General features: G+C 46.9%; 1 protein-coding gene across 1 annotated transcript in view; it reads right to left on the reverse strand.

Moving 5' to 3' along the window:
* Positions 1–11,935: 11,935 nt before the first annotated feature.
* Positions 11,936–21,162, reverse strand: part of LOC110317539 (complement C5) — an 80,543-nt gene continuing 71,316 nt past the window's right edge. Inside the window, exons 33-40 of the mRNA XM_029536963.1 lie at positions 20,831–20,933; positions 20,429–20,503; positions 20,213–20,318; positions 18,946–19,029; positions 18,191–18,280; positions 15,082–15,165; positions 13,515–13,650; positions 11,936–12,426 (exon numbers count right to left, since the gene is read on the reverse strand). Of these exons, the coding sequence (XP_029392823.1) occupies positions 12,285–12,426; positions 13,515–13,650; positions 15,082–15,165; positions 18,191–18,280; positions 18,946–19,029; positions 20,213–20,318; positions 20,429–20,503; positions 20,831–20,933 (820 nt within the window). The 3' untranslated portion in view covers positions 11,936–12,284. The remainder of the gene's footprint in view (positions 12,427–13,514; positions 13,651–15,081; positions 15,166–18,190; positions 18,281–18,945; positions 19,030–20,212; positions 20,319–20,428; positions 20,504–20,830; positions 20,934–21,162) is intronic.

The following is a 21,162-nucleotide window of genomic DNA, read 5'->3' on the forward strand; positions in this document are numbered from 1 at the left end:
ACACACGTGCACACACACACACACACACACACACACACACACACACACACACACCGAGAGAGACAGAGACAGAGACAGAGACAGGGAGAGCCGAGTGAATGAACTTCCTTCTTCTGTGTCCTTTATACAGGCAGCCAGTAGGTGTGGTCCAGACTAAAGGTGTGTTTTCTAACCTCAAAAGATGTGGATTTAAGGACAGTCTTTCAGCCTCATATGATCCTATAAACTTAAAATCCCTCACAGACGTGCCTACCAGCTTAGGATTTTAGCTAGCTCCAGATGTGATCTATTTGACAATCAAGAATAGCCGTCGCACAAGGAGTGAGGAGGGCTGTTTCTTAGAAACTGGACACCTGCTTCTGCTTTCCCTGTAGCAATGCAGGAGATGCTCTCCCATCCTTGTACCACACGTCCCATCGCATCCTTTATTGTTCAAACCCTGATGCTGGGGAAGGGGTACAGCCCACCTGTTGCTTTCCATATTTGGGCTTACAGCGGCACCAGGAACCACGGTAAGAAAACGCTGGAAGTGTCTACTAAAAGCCTAGTCTTTTTGAACTATGGACTTAATTTTTTCTTTCAGGGAAGCTATGTGTAACCACTCCTCTGATGGATTCCTCTTACAGCTCAAGCTAGACAGATTCTCAGCACAAGCCTAGACTTGGGAGCAGGAATGCAGGGTAGGAGTATAAGACTGAGAATCAGGGCAGTGGCCTTTGCTCCTCAAAGAATCCCATCCTGGGGGGACCAGGCGGGCTATGAAAGGGGGCTGTTGTTTGCTCATCGTTTCTGACCTCCTTTCCTTACACAGGGGCATGGGGAGCCATGAGAGAGAACCCAGCTCGCACAGTCTGTTCAAGGCCCAGACACATCTTCTGCCTCCCTGCCTTTTGTTCTAGAACATCTCAGTAATACCTTCTACTTTCGGTGACTTAGACGTGACTCTGAAGGCCCCTGTAAGCCCCAGCCTACCTCTTGCGTGCAGTGGGAGCCCAATTAATATTTGTTAGAATAGATTTGTCATCCTAAGAGGACCCAGTGACGCCAGGAAACCATCATTCCTGGGCTTTCACATTTGTGGGCTTCCAAAATGTATTTAAGGAACTCATTTTAAAAAAGATGTCTAAATACTTTCTGGGGAGGCCATTGTCTACCGTATGTATTTCAGACCTATTCTTGCAATTACTGTATACATACTTGTGTATGTATACATGTGCGTATATGTGTGGGCATGCAAGCCTGTGCAGGCCAGAGGCTGGTTTTGGGGTGAGGCTATCATCACCCTCTGCCTCATTTACTTTGACACAAGGTCTCTCACTGAACCTGGAGCTCAGTGATTTGGCTTCATGGCCAGCATGCCCCAGGGATCTTCCTGGTGCCAGCAGTACAGGTGCATGCTGCTGTGCCCAGCTCATTATGTCGGTCCTAGGGAGCCAAACCCAGGTCCTCAGGCTACCACGGCAAGCATTTTGCCAACTCTTTTCTGTAACTAGTGTCTGGCTCGTAGCCACAGATTTCCACGGAGGACAATCAGGCGCTCTCTGTCCTCCACTGAGACCAGAGAAGATGGAGGAGGCCAGCTCTCTAGCATCGGCTTCTGGCCCTTTCCCCCTTCTCCTTCCCAGAGATCATGTCTGCACAAAGCACCCCTGAGCTGCCTTGGATCCCCTCCAAGAACTGCCCTGGAAACTAACCAGGTGAGAGAGGCTAGGGTGCCCCTGGGAAGGACACGAGGAGCAGTAGCTGTGGCATGCGGGCACACACATGCTCACCGCTGCAGAAGCCTCCAAGGGAAACTGGAAATCTAGATTTTTTTTTTTTCCTGTGATACGGTCATTTTTAAGAACACACCATGAACAAAGGTCAAAACCAGCCAACCAACCACCACCACCAAAAAGCCCCTTAAACCACATGAGCTTGTCTGCATTTCCTGTCTGTGGGCCACTGGGTGAGACCTGTGGTGGAACCTGGCATTCCATAAACATCGTGAGTAAAGGTGTGGATTTGACGAGATGCCACTCATCCAGGCTGTACACATTCTAAGTGTTTATCCAGATGTGGATTTACGACCAGGGCCATCACTGAAAACTGGCATATGCATGCCCTCTCCTAGGACATGGTCTTAATACTGACATTTCTCATCCAAGAAGAGCAAATGTTGGGGAAGCTGCCAGGTGTCACGCAGTGAGTGGGCGGCTGGATTGGAACGTCAGGTTGTCTGACTACAAATCCAGTGACTGTCAGTACAACTCAAGCTGCCTCTCGGACACCCCAAATGACTGCATGTTAGTTTGCTAAGCCCCGTGAGTTTAGTGATGGTGCCTTTTAAAATCATGGTTGCAAAAAGAACATAGAAATCATGCAACAAATAACTTGAGGGATTGTACTTACAGTTGCATACAAATATGCATCCAGACATGGTACACATAAACATACATAACCAATTATGTATGCGTGTGCATACCCATGCTCCGTCATGCATGCCATTGCCCTCATCTCTCGCTTCCTAGGGCATCTGAGTCTAATCTGGGCCACCACAAGGTCTCTCTGCCTGCCCTGTGCCGGCCTCATCTAGTCTTCACCGAGAGTTTCCTGGAAATCAGACTGCGGCTGTGGTGTTCTTTTTTCCCTAACCCAGGAGACAAATCGGCAGTTTTGTTTTTCAAAGTCTGGGTTTTCGTAAACCTGGAATCCTTCCTTTATTTTTTCCACTAGAAATTTCCTTGGCCTATTGCCTTTTTCCAGGACCTCGGCCAGGAGGTTACACTTGGAGCGCCCTCTGCTGGGCACCGTCCCCCCAACCTAGTGGGCACTTGCAGAGGGGAAGTGGTTGATCTCTCTCATAGGTTATCAAACGGGAAACCAAGGATGGCTAAGGGGAGTGGGGGAGGGGAGGGTGATGCTGGGATGTGTGTACCCATCCTAAGTATGTGCTAATGTGTGTGCTACCAGTGGGTGGATGTGTGTGTGTGTGTGTGTGTGTTTATTATTGAAAATAAAAGAGAAAAATAATTCTGAGTTCTAACTAAAGGTACTGGACTCTACTTAGGGCCCTTGAGTGGGGCCAGTGACAGGAGTTTGGGGACATCACCTAACTCAGCCTTATTCTTCAGTGCCCATCACATTTAACAGGCGGGAGGCTAGGACACAGAGAGGTGTTTAGAGAGGAGTGGGAGGGTTGTTTCTGAGTACCTGTCCACGGCTAGTTAAACCTGAGAAATCTCTGTCGTTTGCCTATGCCTCTTGAGGCGCCTAGTTTTGTTCTCTATTTAAAGATTAAGACACAGAGGTCTCACGAAAGGAAGAGAAGGGAGAATTGTCTTGGGATTTGAATCCAACCCGCTGTCCTCTTGTCTTCTGAGACTCTTGGATTTCCCTGTTTGGCCCAGAGCGGGGTCTGAGACAAGAAGACACAGCACAGTGCTCCAGCTCAGAGATGGAAGTCCTTGCCTGTGACTCTTCTTAGGGTGCTGTTCCCAGCCCTGATGGGGCTCTTGGAGCCGTGGGCTTTGGCGGGGAGTAGGGTCCTAGAGCCAGAGCAGTGAATTCAGGACCAGGTGCCTCTCTGGATACTCAGTTCTGCTTTGCAGCTGTCCCAAAAAGAAAGCAGGTCCTGGAAGGTGATGGGTTTGCGTTTCATTTTAAAGGGTTCTGGTTAATGGTGCAAAGAAATGCAGAACATATTTCAGCATCGCAAGGCTCTTGGTCCCACCTGGCTTCCCTTCCCACTTGGCCTCATTTACACAAAGGACTGCCTGTCCTCATCTCCTTTTATGACTCCTGTCTGAAATCCAAATCCTGGCCATTATTTTTAATCGACTGACTAATTAATTGTTTTCCTTCGTGCATGTCAGGTCAGAGGTCAACTTTGGGCGTTGCTTCTCAGAAGCCATGTACCTTGTGTTTTGAGACAAGGCTAGCCGGCCAGCTAGCTCCAGGGCTCAAGTCTCCTGCTTCCGCCTTTCTAGAGCTGGGATTACAAACCCACAGCACCACAGCCAGCTCTGGAGATTGGACTCAGTTCCTCGTGCTGACACGGCAACACGTTTTACCAACAGAGCCTTCTCCTCAGCCCAATCCTGGTCACTCTTTAAAACCCTTCTCAGAGGTCACCTCTGTGGAGCCTTCTCTCCAGATTCCAGCAAGTCTACTCTGCCTCGCTCTTCTCTCACAGGCCCTGTTGAGAAACTAGCGGGTTTGCCTTTGATCCCCCTCCCCCCCTGCCCCATACAGGCATCACAGTGTGCATGTGATGCATATGCTTTAAATGGTTCTTATACTCCATCCCAGTAAGAATCGTTAAAAGACTGGGGTCGAATGGGAGTTTGCTAAAGAAAGCAAGAGATAAATGTGCTTTTCTACTTCTCAAGTCAAGAAAGGGAAGCTTTCTGGAGTTGATTCAACATTAGTCCATGGCATGGTGGTTTGAGGAGCAGAGACTGAGTGAACACTGTCTCATAGAATGGAAAGCCTGGGAGATGGGCAACCACTTAGACAAGCAAGGCGGAGGGGAAACGGCTCTGCTCTCATCAGCCCGAGCTCCCCCTGTTCTTGTGTACAAGATGACGGCCATACACGAAGGAGATGTGAAGTCCTCCAAGGCCTATCTCACGTGGGGTGGAGGGGACAAATCACAGAATGGGGAGGGGTCAGAGAGCAGCAGGTCCTGCTGGATCCAGACAGCTGTAGAAGTTAGCAGTGTGATGCTATAGGGCAGCATCAAAGAAGGACAAGGAGTTGTAGAGACTGCTATAAGGAGATGTCTGGAGCCCCATGCACAAGCACACACAGAGCCAAAGCCCTCGGGAGCCATCTTACAAAGCTTTGGTCAGGTGAGAGTTCTTCTGTGGCTTGCCTCCATGTTTCCTCCCTATCCTCTCTGCCCAGGTAGGGCAGCGGAAGATGTGGATACACTCAGTGCCACTGGAGCCCAGTCAGAAGCCACTGGGATAGTAAATCGCACACCACACATCCCTGCAAGCAAACCTCCAGCTACAGGAATCCACCTGCGGCGGGCCCTGCCAGCATGGGTACAAAGTCTGCATTTTAAATCAAGTTTGAAATCTTTCTTTTGTACGGGACTGAATACTGAATGTCATTTGCTGGCGATATGACCCTGGGACCCCCTACCTCTCGACGTCAATGGTTGGTCCTGGCGACGAGTGGGCGTTGACAGTGGGCGGTCTGAGGACGCTGAATTCCAGGACCCTGTATTTCAGAAGATCCGGGGAGCAACTCTTAGCGTGAGTTTTTAAAAGCATAGTACACAGTCTCTGTGAAATCTCTGCACAAAGATACAGTGGGTGTTAGTTAATGCTGTCCCTTGTGGCTTGAATGTGAAGAGTTCCCCATAGACTCATGTCTCTGTGTTTTTGTAGTTCCCAGGAAATGCTGTTTGGGAAATTTATGGGATCTTTAAGAAGTGGAGTCTTACAGGAAGAAGTATATGACTGGGGCGGGCCTTGAGGTTTGGTAGTTCAATCCCACTTCCTGTTCTCTCTCCACTTCCTTACTGCTCACACAGTGTGACCAGTGCACCCCACACTCCTGCTTGCTCTCCCCACAGTGATGGACTGCACCCCATTGGAACTGTAAGCCAGGATACGCCTCTCCTCCCTTAAGATGCTTTGGTCAGATTATTTTGCTGTAGCAATGTGCAAAGAAACTAAGAGTGTAAACCTGCCTGTTTTTGAAGTTGAAATGCTTTTCACACTTTCTTTTTAAAAGAAGATTTATTTATTTATTCTATTGTATAAGTGTTTTGTCAGCATGTGTGTGCATGTTCCATGTGCATGGCTATTGCCCATGGAGACTAGAAGACGGCATGAGATCCCTTGGAACTGGAGTTACAGATGGTTGTGAGCCACCATGTGGTTGCTGGTAACTGAACTCAGAACCTCTGGAAGAATAGTCAGTGCTCCTACTTGCTGAGCCATCTCTTTGATCTGCTTCATCCTTGTAGCACATCTGTAAGCTGTGCCTGGTGAGAGCGATCACTTCTTTGCCAAGAGAAGGGAGGCACAGAGAGGAGGTGAATCTCGCCGCCAGTGATGGCCTTTGCCACCTAACTGGCACACAGCAGCACGTAATCTCTGCAGCCCTCAGGGCTAAGAATGCCACTTTTGATGTCTGGGTGAGGTTCTAGAACTTTCCCAGGCTCCCAGGCCGGGCAGTTCCCCACATATAAGCAGAAGTTACACAGCAGTAGAACCGGGTTTCCTTTGAACTAGACTTTTGGGGAAAGCGCTTCTGACTCATGGTTCAGTATCTCACTTCTTCTTATCATTTCCGCAGGGTAACACCTCCCTTCTCTGGTGCCATTTCTGTCCTGGAGCTGGTGGGAGTGGCTCAACAGAGCCTGTAGAGCCTGGTGCTGTGATTCTGACTAACTGTTGTGGAGTCCCGGGTTCCTTGTTCTACCTGTGAGGAAGTCCTGATCACGTGACTTCTGGGGGAAATCTGGGCTGTTAACAGTTTCTAATTTTAAGTAGTATGTTCACTAGGAAGGTTCACCCCCCCCCCCCAGGGTTTCTCTGTGTAGCCCTGGCTGTCCTGGAACTCACTCTGTAGACCAGGCTGGCCTCGGACTCAGAAATCTGCCTGTCTCTGCCTCCCAAGTGCTGGGATTAAATAAAGGCTTGCACCACCACTTCCTGGCTATTAATGTTATCACCTGTGGTATTAGTGAGGCATGTGTGCACTGGTTACTTTTTTTTTTTTACTGCTGTGAAAACCTACCTGACAAAAGTCACTTCATGGCAGGATGCAGTATGACTCACAGTTTGACAGCATAGCCCACAGCTGTGAAAGAGACATGGCAGGAGCTGAGGCGGCTGGTCCACCTGTGGTCAGCACGCAGACAGATGGATGCTTAGAGGCAGCTGGTCCACCCGCGGTCAGCATGCAGACAGATGGATGCTCAACTCACTTTTCCCTTTTTACTCAGTTCAGGACTCCATCCCATGGGATGCCTCAAGGCGTGTTCAGAGTTGTGTAGGTGATTCCAGATGTCTATCGGATTGACAAGCAACACTAACCCTAACTCTGACTGTGCCTGCCTTTTTATAAGTTTCCTGTGTTCTCATTCAAGTCTTATCAAAATCCTCCGACTTGGGAATTATTGGCTCTTCTAGTTATCAGATGTGAGACCTGAGACCCAAGGAGGTAAAAATGTTCTTTACTGATGTTCTGCCTCACAGATACAAGGATGCTGGGGCATCACCAAGGCCTGCTTCTTCCTGCCCATGCAGTATTCCTGGAACATGGTATCGGACTTTGCTTGGCTATTCCCAGTGCTCGGAGCTCAGCTCCTCCCACAGAGTTCTGTGTTACCTTTGAATAGTGCTGGCTGGAAGGATATGCTTTTCCCCAGAGAGGTTTGATGGCTCCATCCTTTCTGCTTATCTTTGTGGTAGAAAGAACAGTGGGTCCAGTCAGAGGCCTTGGACCTCTGTCCTGGCCCGGTGCATATTCTATTCATTTTATTTAATTGTGTGTTTGTGTGCACGCATGCATATGTACATGCATGTGAGTGTCTGTGTGAGGAGGCCACGAGACACGGCTTCTCACTGGGCTGAAACTCACCACGTTCCCTAGGCTGATGACATGTTGAGCCCTCCACAATCTGCCGGTTTGGACACCATTGTGCTTATAAGCATGCACTATGTTGGCATTCCTTCTAGGCTCCACCCAACAGTTACCTGGCAATAACCAGGTAGGCCTGACTTGCTATAAGAGGGGCTGTTTGGCCCCTCCTCTCTCTCTCTGCCCCTTCTCTGACTCTTTGGTTCTTTTTTCTCCCTAACCCCTTTTTACCTCTTCCCCCTCCCCCTCTCTCCCCATGTGTTCCTGGCAGGCCTCTTCCTCTGCTTCTTATTCTTATTCCTCTTCCTCTTCCTCTTCCTTCTCCTTTTCTTCCTCCTCCTCCTTCCTCTCCCCCTCCTCCTCCTTCCTCTCTCTCTCTCTCTCTCTCTCTCTCTCTCTCTCTCTCTCTTCCCTTCTCAACTCTCTTTCTCATGTCCCCAAATAAACTGTTCTATACTAGACCCATCGTATGGCTGGTACCTCAGGGCGAGGGACGCATCAGCATGGGCACGCTGACGCACCCCTCCCATCTCACCATACTGTGCTCTACAAAACATATCCTGGTCTTTTTTTTTTTTTATAAAACACAATGCACTAGCTAGCCTGTTTTGTTTTGTTAAATGTATGTTTAGAAGTTCAAACTCAGGTTCTCATGCTTGCAAGCCAAGAATATTATCAGTTGAACCATCTCTCTAGCTCTGTAAAGGTACAGCTTGATCTCCCAATCAAAGTTAAAGATCATGTCAATGGTAATATATTCTTGTTACACTAACTCTATAGAACCAGTCCCAGGTGTAGGAAAAGTCCATAGAAACTTAACCCCGACTTGTCTTGTGTCTTCGGGAACCTTCAGATTTGGCTGCTAAATAGTTAGCTCTCAAGACAGGGATTTTCACTTCTGAGATGTCTCTGCATGGCCTCTCAAGGGGCACCTCTGAAATGGTATGTCTGTGTGTGTGAGAGAGGGGAGCGGCCCCTGACATGGACATTGGCCTTGGCATCTGTATGAGCTGGCCTGGTGGGTGAGGTCAGGCTACAGTGTTCTTTGTGTACTGTGGCCAAGGCCAGACGAAACACACGAAGAAAAAAAAAAGAAAAGAGTACCTCTATTATCCTGTTTGAGCAGAGAATAAAAAACAAGAACATTGTTTAAACCACAAGACGACCACATCCCCCTCTCCTGGCTAATATGAGAGCCAGAGGCATCTTTTTTTTCCAACTAGAAGAGAGTCAAGATGCCTATTATAGGATTGCTCCTGCATTCGGCCTAGAGAGGAGCTCTGCTCCCTAGACTCGCCCCCTACCACAGCCCAAATCCCATAAGTCTTTGCTAATACCCTCCCCACGCTGTGTTCTTCCTCAGCAAACTCTAACAGAGTTGATCCAAGTACAACTGTTCCTGGTTGAACTGACTGCAAGGTCTGTAGCATTAGACTCTGAAAGTGGCTTGAAACATCCCAGATCCCAGGCAGACCAGTCCCTCTTTAAATTCATGTCAAGAAACTCCAGTGGACTCCTCCCACTGAGGGATAGTACCTTATCCACCCCTAGTCGGCTCAGTTTCTCTCGTTCTAGACAGTCACATTCCTTGCATGCCTCAGTTGGCTTTTTCCATCCTGAGTCTCCATGATCTTTCTGCTGGTTTCTGAGACACGAGCTTTCTCAGCACATCTGCTTCCCGGCTAGCTTCTGCTTCACATAGTCTGCCTCCTGCTGATGGCCATGGTCAAGGAGGGCTATGCTGCTGCCCAAGGGTCAAATTCACCATGCTCCCAATGTGTTGTCCCCCACTGTGTTTGGACTATGAGGTTGCAGGGCAGCTAGCTGCTACAGAGGCCACATGACCTGGGTCACCTGCCATGTTTACAGAGGCTTCAGTCCAGGCCACAACAAAGATGATCAAGCAATATGCTTATTAAAACCAGCCCTCCGGTCCCTCTTTCTCCTTCTCCTTCTTCGATATGGTCTGAGACTCACCCAAACAAGGCTGGTCGGTCAGAGAACTCTTTTAACCCACCTGTCCCTACCTGCCCATCATGGGGTTACAAGTATATGCCACCACTCCCCGCTCTTTATAGAGTCTGGGAATTAAGTTTTCCTGACTCTGCCATCTGCCCAACCGAAGATGAACTTTTTTTTTTTTTTTTTTGGTTTTTTTGAGACAGGGTTTCTCTGTGTAGCCCTAGCTGTACTGGAACTCACTCTGTAGACCAGGCTGGCCTCAAACTCAGAAATCCGCCTGCCTCTGCCTCCNNAGTGCTGGGATNAAAGGCGTGCGTCACCACGCCCAGTAAAGATGAACTTCTTAAATCTCAACTATTTATGTGTCAGGTTGGCTTTTCCTTAAGAAAAATCTAGACTTCTCCTCAGAGTTACTTTTGGACACACTTATGGTAAAAGAAGATTTTAAACCAGGACTTGGACGAGCTGCTTCTGTGCTTCCCCCGGCATTCTCTTTAGAGAGCTCCTCCATGGAAACTGTTGCCATTCCGGCTAACCTCTCCGGCAGAGAGATTTAGGGAGCTTAATCTACCAGTTAGGGGGCCAAGCTGAGTCTAGAACTTGGATCTTGATATTCTTCAACATCTGTGGGGAGGGTACCCCACAAGCAAGAGCTTCCTGGATCCCTGTCAAGTTCTTGGCATTGTGACAGACACTGGAAAATAAGGTGAAAAGAATGCTCTCAGACCTTGCCTGTGGGGGGGGGGGGAAGGAAAAGTCTGCTTGCCAGGCAGAGTCAAGGCAGGTCGGGACCTGTTGGCAGATTTCCTGGCCTGCTGAGGTATGGAACCAAGAGGGATACACCCAAGGTGCAAGGCTAGGAGCTGAAGATTCTATTAACCTTGATGGAAAAGCAGAGGCCTTTGGGATGGGAACGAATATCTTCTGTACATTTAAGCGAATTGTTTCTGTTAGCTTGTGGCTTTGTTTCCCACGATGCTGTAAAATGTATAAAGTCTGAGAGAATTAAAGTGGAGGCTGCCGCAGTGCTGACCGGACAGCCCTTCCGATGTCTAAACTTTGTCTCTGAGTCTTCTTCTCCATCTTTCCTATAATCACCTCACCTCCCCCACTCCCCCATCAGAGGGCTGTTCCTTTGTACCAGCTGAACCGGCACACTTGCCCATGTGGAGCTCATAATGGATTCAGGCTGGCACACGCTACACAATTCTATATGATGAAACCATGGCAGGTGTTCGAGAGTCTCGGAGGTGGAGTGCAGGCTGAGTCAGGGTTTGGCTTAGTCTGGAGTGTCACAAAACGTGACTAAAGGAAGCGTGCTCAGAAGGTGTGGGGGTAGAGGAGGAGCTGACACACGCTATCAACAGTTCAGCTTCATTTACGGCTTCATCAGGTGACTGTGGTCTGGCCTATTTGCCACCACAGCTGGGGACAGAAGCCTACCAGCCTGGAGGCCTGTGCCATGGAAGCAGCTCCCCCCCCCCCCCCCCCAGCCCTCAGCAAGGAGAGGCTGGGGCCAGGCGCAGGCACACTGGAGCCCTTTCACTCTTGCTTGGCGAAGTGGCTGCATGCGCACTGTGGGCAGTGACACAGAAGTTCCTGGAAGTAGAAAAGTCTCTGCCAATAATGAGACATGCTGTGAAGCCTCAAGATGCCATGGTGAAGGGCAGATTCCTTTTGTCCTAGTTTCCCAGTCAGAGACCTATTTGCACATTTCTTATGTTAATTCAGTTAGCCTATGCTTTAAGAACCGCTGGTTACATTTGCTTTCATCTGAAAAAAAAAAAAAAAATCAAGTCGTGCAAGTAGAGGGCTGGGCCAGAGTGTGGCCCTGGATACCCCCGGGGTTTGCTTTATGTTTTGGAGCCTCCATTTTGGTCACTCTAAAATGGTGATTATGAGCATCCTTGTACTTTGGGAGACACTCTGGAGCCACTGAGTGGGGAATCTCTACTCCAACTCCTGAGACCCGAAGTGCGACACACGATGTCACTTGAAATCTAACCCCTGTGTAAGTCATTGTGTACAGCGCAGACTAAGGATCCAAGAGAGACTAGATCCGGGCCAGAATGACAGTCTCCCCAGTCTTGGTTTCCTTTCCCTGGGCTTTTGCACGGGGCTTTGCCTTCTGGTAGAGCAATTACTGGCAAGAGTAAGTTCCAGGGGAAATGGATACTGAGAGGGAGAGGCAGCTGGGAGAGCAAAAGGCTTTCCTGTCAGGGGCACAGAGAAAGCAAGAGCGGGGAGCAACTCCCCTGCCTGCCCAGGAGGCCAGGCTGGGGGTGGCCTTCCAGGGTCAAGTTCCTCTACTCTCCCATCTCCCCACCCCACCCCATCCCCCGTGTGCCTGAGGCTGAGCCAGCATAAAATAACACCATTTTCAACACAGTTGAGTGCAAAGTCAAGATTTTATGGCATTTTCTGTCCTTGGTATTTTTCTTTCAAGCAAGGCCATGTTTTGATAAGGGGCTACAATTTCAGTGGGTCTCTTTTTCCCGCCCCAACAAATGCCCCAGACTGCTAACATTACAGAGTTGTTTCAGTTTATTGGTACTGATGTCCCATAGCCTTGGGGGACCTGTCTTCGCCTCCCCTCAAGGCTATAGCATTTCACAAAGTTGTAACTCATCAGCTTGTGCTTTACTCTAAAGAAAGTTTATCGGATTCTAGGCTAGGTTTCCAAGACAGCCTGGCTCCTAGGAGGAGCGACTCATGCTGCAGGCAGGAGGAATCCTCGCTCATCCGAAATTTTCACAGCCGTTTAAAAAGAGGTCTTCAGCAAAGTCATTCAAATTTGCTACAAATGCTTGACAGGATGGACACGTTGTGTCTGTGGGCCAATATTCAATCCAGGTGGAGGAATCTAGAGGGTGTATATACCTATCAAGGCAAAATGGAAACAGTGTTGGTATTGATAATGGTGCAGCAGTGTTCCATACTTAATGGTAAAGTAAGTGTGTGTGTGTGTGTGTGTGTGTGTGTGTGTTGTTCCTCATGCACTGACTACATTTTTTTTTTTTTTTTTTGAGACAAAGCCTCTTAATGTCCTAGAACTTGCCAGCAGGTGAGGTGGCCTGACACTTGAGCCCCAGGGATCCACCTGTCTGTCTCTCCAGCGCTGAGACCACAAGTGTGCACCACTTAGTGTGTGTTTGTTTTGTTTTTTTTTAAAAACTGATTATTAGCTGGGCGTGGTGGCACATGCCTTTAATCCCAGCACTTGGGAGGCAGAGGCAGGCGGATTTCTGAGTCCGAGGCCAGCCTGGTCTACAGAGTGAGTTCCAAGACAGCCAGGGCTACACAGAGAAACCCTGTCTTGAAAAACAAAAACAAAAACAAAAAAACCTGATTATTTATTATGTATTTAATGTGTGTGGCTGTTTTGTCTGCCTGTATGTGCGCCACACATGTTGTCTGGTGCCTGTGGAGCCCAGAAGAGAGTGTACAATCCCCTGGAATTGGAGTTCCAGGTTATTGGAAGCCATCATGTGGGTACTGGGAGTCGAACTTGGAGCCTTCGAAAGAGCAGCCTGTGCTTTCAATCACAGAGCCATCTTTCCAGATCCAATGCCTGCTTTGGTTTTTGTTTTTGTTTCTTTGTTTTGATGTAGTTCTGGTCCTTGACGTCAGTTCTTCATGCTTGCCCAGCGAGGACTTTACTGATGAAGCTGTCATCTCAGCTCAGAAGGCCAGCTCTTTACAGGTAATAAGGTGCATATTTAAACATCCTATTTATAATCAGAACTCTTTGCATATGAGGGAGCAGGCTGGTGGCCAGAGGATGTGGACATGTATTCTCAATTTCCATCAGGCTCTTGGTTGGTTGATCCCTCAGTCAAGGCTTTAGGTACAGTGATGGTGGCCAATAATACTCCTAATGATTCACTGGTTGAAATTAAGGTACCAATGGAACTCGAATGTATTAAAGGACAATCAAGCCTGAGAGGAGGTTATTGCTGGTGACTTACTTGAAACTGAAATTGTGTTTGATCTGCAGAACCTCTTTGCCCATGATTAAATACTGCTTCCCTTTCACCAGGTCGGCATTGGTACAGCTCATCTTTTTAATGAAGGTGACCTCAGAGTCCTCAGCAGCAGCTTCCCCTGAGACATACACACAAGACAGCTTATCACGGTCACATTAATCTTAGCTATGACCTCTCTCGAGCCGCTCCCATCCTCAGAGAGGATTGCTGAAGATGTTCTACTCCTGTGGTTGACTGAGACTCTGGAGCCAGACTGTCCAGGTTAAAGCCCAGCAGTGCTGGTTCCCACTGTGTGCCTCTGGCCACTGACTTATATTCCCTGTAGTTAGGCCTTAGCCCCTCCTCTGAACACTGACACAGAATTACTGCAGAACTTCTAGGGAGAATGGGTTATACCACAGGAAAAGTACCAAGAACAAAGCAAAAGCCACAGAGTGGTGTAGCCTCTCAAAGCCTCGGGACCACTGTTCAGGAACTGTGCGTTACTTATGTACCTAACTAACACAGTATTTGGTAGCTGGCAGTGGTCAGCTTTTTAGAAAGGCATATGGTGTGAAGGGATTACAAATTTAAGGGAAGATAACTCTGGGACTCCTAAGGGACTCAGAAGTAGCCATGACCTGATACTTCTGCCCAGAACATAGTCTTCCCATGTTTGGCCTGTCGAGTTTCACCTGTGTTTAAGCCTACTTTCATGTCTAAGCTAACACTTAGAGTATTAGCTAAGCCTTTCTTGTTCACTTCTGTTGTAATAGTAACATACACTGAATTTGGGTCTTGAACAGATTAGGTAAGCATTGTAGCACTATACCCCAGCCCCCCCCCCACCTTTTTATATCTTTATACCTCAATCTAATCTTCTCCTCCCTCCCCCTCCCCTCCCTCCTCCTCTCCCCCTCTGTCTCTCTCTAAGAACAAAGTGTTTTCTGACTTGAAATTCTTGACAGAATTTACCAAGATGATAGATGTCACTAAAAATGCATTAAGATTCAGACTTCTAATCCCACCTACTGGAGAATTCACAGTCACTGAAATGGGAGATTAGTTGTTTGGAAGATATCAATAGGGCAATACGCTTAAGTTATTTAATAAATCACTTATTCCATTTTAAATGTGTTTTAAGGGCCAGCAAGATGGCCCAGCAGGGAAGTTACTTGGTTCCAAGAGGGATGAGCTGAGCCCAATGCCCAAGTGCCAAGTGGCAGAAGGAGAAAGCCACCTCCTGCAAGTTGCCCTCTGATCTCCCCCATGCACATCATCGATACATGCGCATGCACACACGAATAAATGTGTTGCTTAAATAACACACATTTTAAAAGGGTGTTTTAAATAACTTAAATTGAAACGCTGAAGGCGAAAGGTGGCTATGTCGTTTGCCGACATACAGAGCATTTGCTGAAGTCTGTGATAAGAGCATTCCATGGGAATCAGAAGGTTCGTGAAGGTGAGACCCCTGCTCCTGTAGTTAAGTCATCTCCCCTGTGCCCGATCCAACGCCTGGTTCACACGGCGCCTGGTTCAAGTATTCAAGGGAAGGAGGAGTTCTTACCTGTTTTGTAAGAAGCCAGAAGACTCGCAGTGTACTTGACGAAAATGTTTTCTACAGTGGCTGATGTGATCCTGACCTTATAAGCTGGTGAAAACAAACCATGGTGAATGAACACTACCAATGCTGCCTTCGGGGGAAGCTGGGGCTTGCCCTTAGGTGAGGGACGAGGATGACAAATGCCAAGGGTGCCCTGAAGTAGCTCTCACTCATTCCAAAGATCTTCCTTCCCAATCCCCTCCTCAGCCAAATCTCTAGATTAAAAAAAAATGATGAAGACCTCAAAGGAAAGAAATATAGAAAGAATCCAAAATCCATTCTGACATCAGTAATTGTACAGAGAAGATTATGTAGAGAGCGGTGCACCAACATCAGGACCAGGGTCACTTAAGTTATTTCATAAATATCTTCCTGTTTTATGTGCCTCATGGCCTTGAGCAAACATTTAATGTCCTTGATGTGATTAGATACATTGATCAAGGCAACTCATAGCAGAAAGAACAGCCTATGGCTTCAGAGAGTTCGGGCTCATGACAGCAGAGCTCAAGATGACAGAACTGCTCTGAGCTTATATCTTGACCCTCCAGGTGGAAGGAGGGAGGGAGGGGGGGCTGGGAATAAATAGCTTGGACTTTTGAAACTAAACTTCAAAGCCCACCTCTAGTGACACATCTCCTTCCCAAACAGGTCTACCAACTGCTGACCAAGTATTCAACTATTTGAGCCTATGGAGGCCATTCTCATTCAAGAAACACAAGAACTTAATTCTCTCAGGGACTTGAGACAGCCCGCCCCTGTTCATGGAAACTTAGAGCTGAGCTCCAGACAAAGAGAAATAAAGAGAGCCTCAGGCATAGATAGTGACTCTATAAACATCAAAACAACAACAACAACAAAAACAACAACAAAAACAACAACAAAACAACAACAACCCCCCCCCCCCCACACACAATTTAGTAGCCATCTTTGCTTTAAAGAGAAATTTAAAGTAGTAACCTTTTTTTTTCCTCCTCTGCTCTACTGCCTCTGCTTAGCCACTGTAAGAACACACAGGTGAAATCTTAAGACTGTGGCTTCTCTCCCTCTCTATCTCTTTCTTAAAATTTTAAAGTTATGTGTATTTTAAAAACTTTAATTTTAATTTAATTTAATTTAATTTTAAAATTTAAAATAAAATTTAAAACTATCTTTGTGTCTGTGTTAGGTTTGTGTTAGGGTCTAGGTAAAATATTAAGACCTAGATTGGGGGGCGGGGGAGAGATGGCTCAGCAATTAAGAGCACTGACTGCTCTTTCAGAGGTCCCGAGTTCAATTCCCAGCAACCACATGGTGGCTCACAACCATCTGTAATGGGATCCGATGCCCTCTTCTGGTGTGTCTGACAGCTACAGTGTACTCATATAAATAAAATAATAGTGTGCTTATATAAATCAAATAAATAAATCTAAAACGAGAGACCTAGATGGAATGTTAAGGCCTTGGTAACTGCTACCTGGCCAGCCTGCCATTTTCTGTTGTTACTGATACTATAAGGAAACTTTTTCATATGCTGTTCCTCCTGTTACTGGGAAATCTTCTCATGCCCAAGTTGATTATACATCCGTTATGTTCTGTGCCCTTAGAAACCAATCACAAAGCCGGGCGTGGTGGCGCACGCCTTTAATCCCAGCACTTGGGAGGCAGAGGCAGGTGGATTTCTGAGTTCGAGGCCAGCCTGGTCTACAAAGTGCGTTCCAGGACAGCCAAGGATATACAGAGAAACCCTGTCCCTAAAAAAAAAAAAAAAAAAAAAAAAAAAAAAAAAAAAAAAAGAAACCAATCACAATAAAAGTCAGTAGAATTGCTTTATATAGTTACCCACTATAAGCTTGGATCTGAACCAACTATATAGTAGCACCCCATGCCCCGGGGTGTAAACTTTTATGGTATTTGCTTTAACATTCCCTTGGGATGAACCCCACATGCACTTATTTAGAATAAGGCTTCCATCTTGAATAGGGGTCAAGTAAAGTTTAAGTTCCCAAGACCTCCCTGGAAACTGAGATCCTACTTAGCAGAAAAAGACATGTATGTGGGTAACTGGCATCCTGGTTGACAAGACATGAATGTTAGACAAGGCAAATCCCCTGCCACAGTTGAATACCCCAAGCAATGGGGGCAGAATAAGTGTACAACAAAGACATATTCCTAAGGAAGTCCCCTGTCCCTAAATCATGATTGGTGGGATAACTTAGAGGTGTTTGTAGAACACAGGCTTAGAAAGCCCTATAGGAGCTTGACTCAAGGCCATGGTTCAGCTCTGAAGCCTGCAACATGGCCCTGGTCAATCAGTCTTGGGGTGTGGTGGTCAATAAGCCATCCCTGAGATTGGTGTTTGAGTGGTTTGTGCAGCGATTCTCAGAGCCCCATAGTTTGTGCACATGTACGCAGGTGCTCATGGAGGTCAGAGGCTGGATCTCTGGAGATGGAGTTACAGGCAGTTGTGAGCTGTTCAACATGGGCTCTGGGAACTAAACTCTATAGGGACAATCTCCTGTGTGCTATGTGGAAACATCACCTGTCGATAAAAACCGGATGGCCTACTAGCAAAAGGCAGGAAGCAGAATATAGGAGTTCCAGTAGAGAGACTGGAACTCTGGGAGATAGTCAGAGGTGGGAGGGTCATCCCAGACCCTGAGGAAATTGGACAAATGAAGTGGAGGAGAGCGAGCTAGCCATGTGGTAGACAGAACAGTTTAAATAGGTTATAGAAGTTACCAGCTAGTCAGGGAATGAGCCAAAGCCTATGGTCTAGGCTTTTATTCATAAATAAATAAACCTCCAAATTGTTACTCAGGCACTGGGGCGTTTGTGGAAAACCAGAGGTTATAAAACTCAGTGTCTACGGAAGAGCATTACACTTGCCTAACCACTGGGCTATCCCTTAAGTCCCAACTTCTGTGGATTTTCAAACGCTTTCTTGGAATAAGTGTAGTACCTCTACTCAAACAAGGGACCCAGAGGAACGTGATCTCCATGGAGCGCCACGGGTGAGCAGTGTCTCATCTCTCTCATCAAACAGGCACTGCTGACATGTCGTGTTTAAAGAGCGCTGTTGAACGTCTGCACTCACCATATGCAATCTCTGGTGTACAGGCTTTTTCTTTCCTGGAGTCTGCAGAGATGGCCAGGTCCACTTCTGCCTGCAGTTGCGCACAGTCAACTGGATGGGGTGGAGAAGGGTGAGAGTTAGGTTAGTCTACTGAAACAGGCTTTCTCTGAGGGAGTGAGCAATCTCTAATGAGCCCTGAGGCATTCTAGAACTTCACTGTTCCGAAGACCTGTCCATTTTCTTCTCTTCAGTGAAAGGAAACATTTTACAATAAAAGTGAAACCAGCTGACCAAAGACTTGAACATGGACTTGTGATCACATGGTTATTTGTCCCACAGCCAGCTCTTCAGAAATGCACATCCTTCCCTTGAAGGAAGGGAGTGGGGAGTAACTTTTCACTTTTGGAGTCTAATGGAACATAAAATGATTCCCCAGAATTAAAAGAGAGAGGAAAAGAGGCGGTGGCCAAGCCCCACCTCTGTTCTCTTTGGCTATTGTCCTTTGCAAAAAAAAAAAAAAAAAAAAAAAAAAAGTAGGTGAAAGTAAAAAGGAAAGCACATTGTGTCCCCTAGACACCCCCCCCCCAACAGCCATCTGGGTGGCCTTTGTCTGTTCTTGAACAGTGTCCCACCCAGGTGTTCAGGAGCTGTAAGGAATTGTCACTTTTCAGTCAGCTGCAATTATGTATCTACTTCAGAGAAAGGATTGCTTGGCCAAGCAGCTCCCCAAATGACCTTCAGACAGGCAAAGGCAGACTGAGCAAGCGCTTACTTACCTTCCACGCATTTGCAATCCGCTCCTTCACAGACTCTCTGAAGCCTGGTATCAGAAATGCTATAAATCATGGTGCACTTCTTATCTGTGAGGACGGAAACACGGTTACAGAAAGTGCTTGGGCTGAAACACAGTATTTATTGGCCACTGAATCTCTTACAAGGGGCCTCAGAGATGGTCTTTAAAAGGGCCAGGCTTGAGGAGGTTAAATATGAATGAGCTATCCTGAAGAAGACCCCCTCCCCCTTTGTTATTTTGGCTCAGTGCTCAGAATTTTACTATTTAATAGTCACTTCTTAGGATGAAGGTATTTTATGTTCCAAAAGATGAGAAGAAAGTAAATTATATTACTCCAGGGTCTTTAGAAGGAATTATAATTATTTAGGCTTAATGAACATGCAAGTGCACAAACACATGTATGCACTCAAGACACATGTGTGATAGATACATATACACACATATATGCATATATATGAGAAGAGAGACTAGCTGTATTCTATGTGATTTCAGAGGATAAAACTAGGGTCAGCATTTGCTCCACTTAAGGATTTTCTTTTTTTTTGGGGGGGGGGTTGAGACAGGGTTTCTCTGTGTAGCTCTGGCTGTCCTGGAACTCACTTTGTAGACCAGGCTGCCCTCGAACTCAGAAATCTGCCTGCCTCTACCTCCCAAGTGCTGGGATTAAAGGCATGTACCACCATGCCCGGCTAGGATTTTTTTTTTAACAAACAGAACTGCCCAAAGTGGATAAAAAGCTGTGTGTGGTCCCTCACCTTCTCAGAAGGAGCTGAACTGAGTTCACACCAAGGGCATGAACATGAACATGTGTCAGGGACTGGTGGGAATGGCATTAACCATGCCATTCCAGAGCAAGGTGGCAACTATTGGTTTGTGCCAACTGTGAGAATACAGAAAGGGTGGGGTTCTTTCTGGGAGTAGGAAACAAAATTGGAACAGTAATCGGGCTTCTCTAAAGAAGGAACACAGGCAGTGACTACCACAAAGGAACCTGAGGCAAAGCATTTGAATATTGAGGGTGACACAGTCCGATTGTGTGAAAAAGGAAGAAGCTGAAATGTGAGCTGATTGGCCTGATGACAAAGTTGCTTAAATGCAGAACTGAAAAATGAATGTACAGGTTAGACTTTCTGAATTTCGCACTAAGAAATGCAGTCTCTAAGACTCTCGGGCCTCCTTGCATTTCTAAGTTACAGGAAGACAGCAGCAGGGTCTTCTGAGAAACCGTAGCGTAGATCAGAGCCAGTTACCTGGTCTGTGATACTCATACACCGTGAAGGTAGCAGGATTCTGAAAGCCAACTCGGAAAAGTTCAAATATCCGGAACCGGACACAGAGGAAATCTCTAGAGGGGATCTGTTTGACAAAGTCAAGGTGTTAAGGAAGGTGTGGGGAAGAGGTATTCACAATGCTTCAGCCTGTGAAGACGTGGTGCTAAGGTGTGGATGCTGAGGGGCGGAGCTTACCGAATTCAGTTGCAGAATGACATGGCCATCTTTGATCTGGTAATTAGTTAGTAGTTGATCCACTCCTTCCACAAGCTACGGAAGAAAGTGGGGAGGGGAGTTTGAATTTACTTTTCTAGTCCTTGTGTTTACTTAGACTTTCCCATTGATGGAATATTAAGCCGCACCACAGCCTACTACTCTGAGCGGAAGGACCATTCCTTGTTCTGGACTGAGCGCATCACTGCGCATGCTCCTGCATCATTTTCATAAGTCAAATCACAGATACATATTTGTTTTAGAAAGAATATTTTGGGTGGTTGTATGAGAGTGAGATATTGAAGTGAAAGAATAGAAGTCTGCCCATAAAATAACATAGGAAAGAAACCCAAGCATTCATGACATCTCAAAGAGAACACTTGCAGCACGTAAATCTTCGTGGTTTGCTTCCATTCCAGTCGGCAGTGATATATCCATTACCGCATGGGAGGACCCGGATGTCGACTCCTCCTTGCTGGGCTTGTAGCTAAAATAAATCAGAGATTGATTAATAATTCAGAGATGGATTGAATAAATAATAAGATTCTTTAAGAAAAGGCCCTGTTACTTAGCAGCCTTTATTTACCTATTTATATTTTTTGAGACAGGGTCTCACTATGTAGCCACTGGCTGTCCTGAAGCTACCTGCCTATGTAGACCAGGCTAGCCTCAAACTCACTGAGATCTGCCTGCCTCTGCCTCCCTAAGTGCTGAGA

Source organism: Mus pahari, chromosome 3 (genome assembly GCF_900095145.1).
Source record: "Mus pahari chromosome 3, PAHARI_EIJ_v1.1, whole genome shotgun sequence".
Classification (NCBI taxonomy): Eukaryota; Metazoa; Chordata; class Mammalia; order Rodentia; family Muridae; genus Mus; species Mus pahari.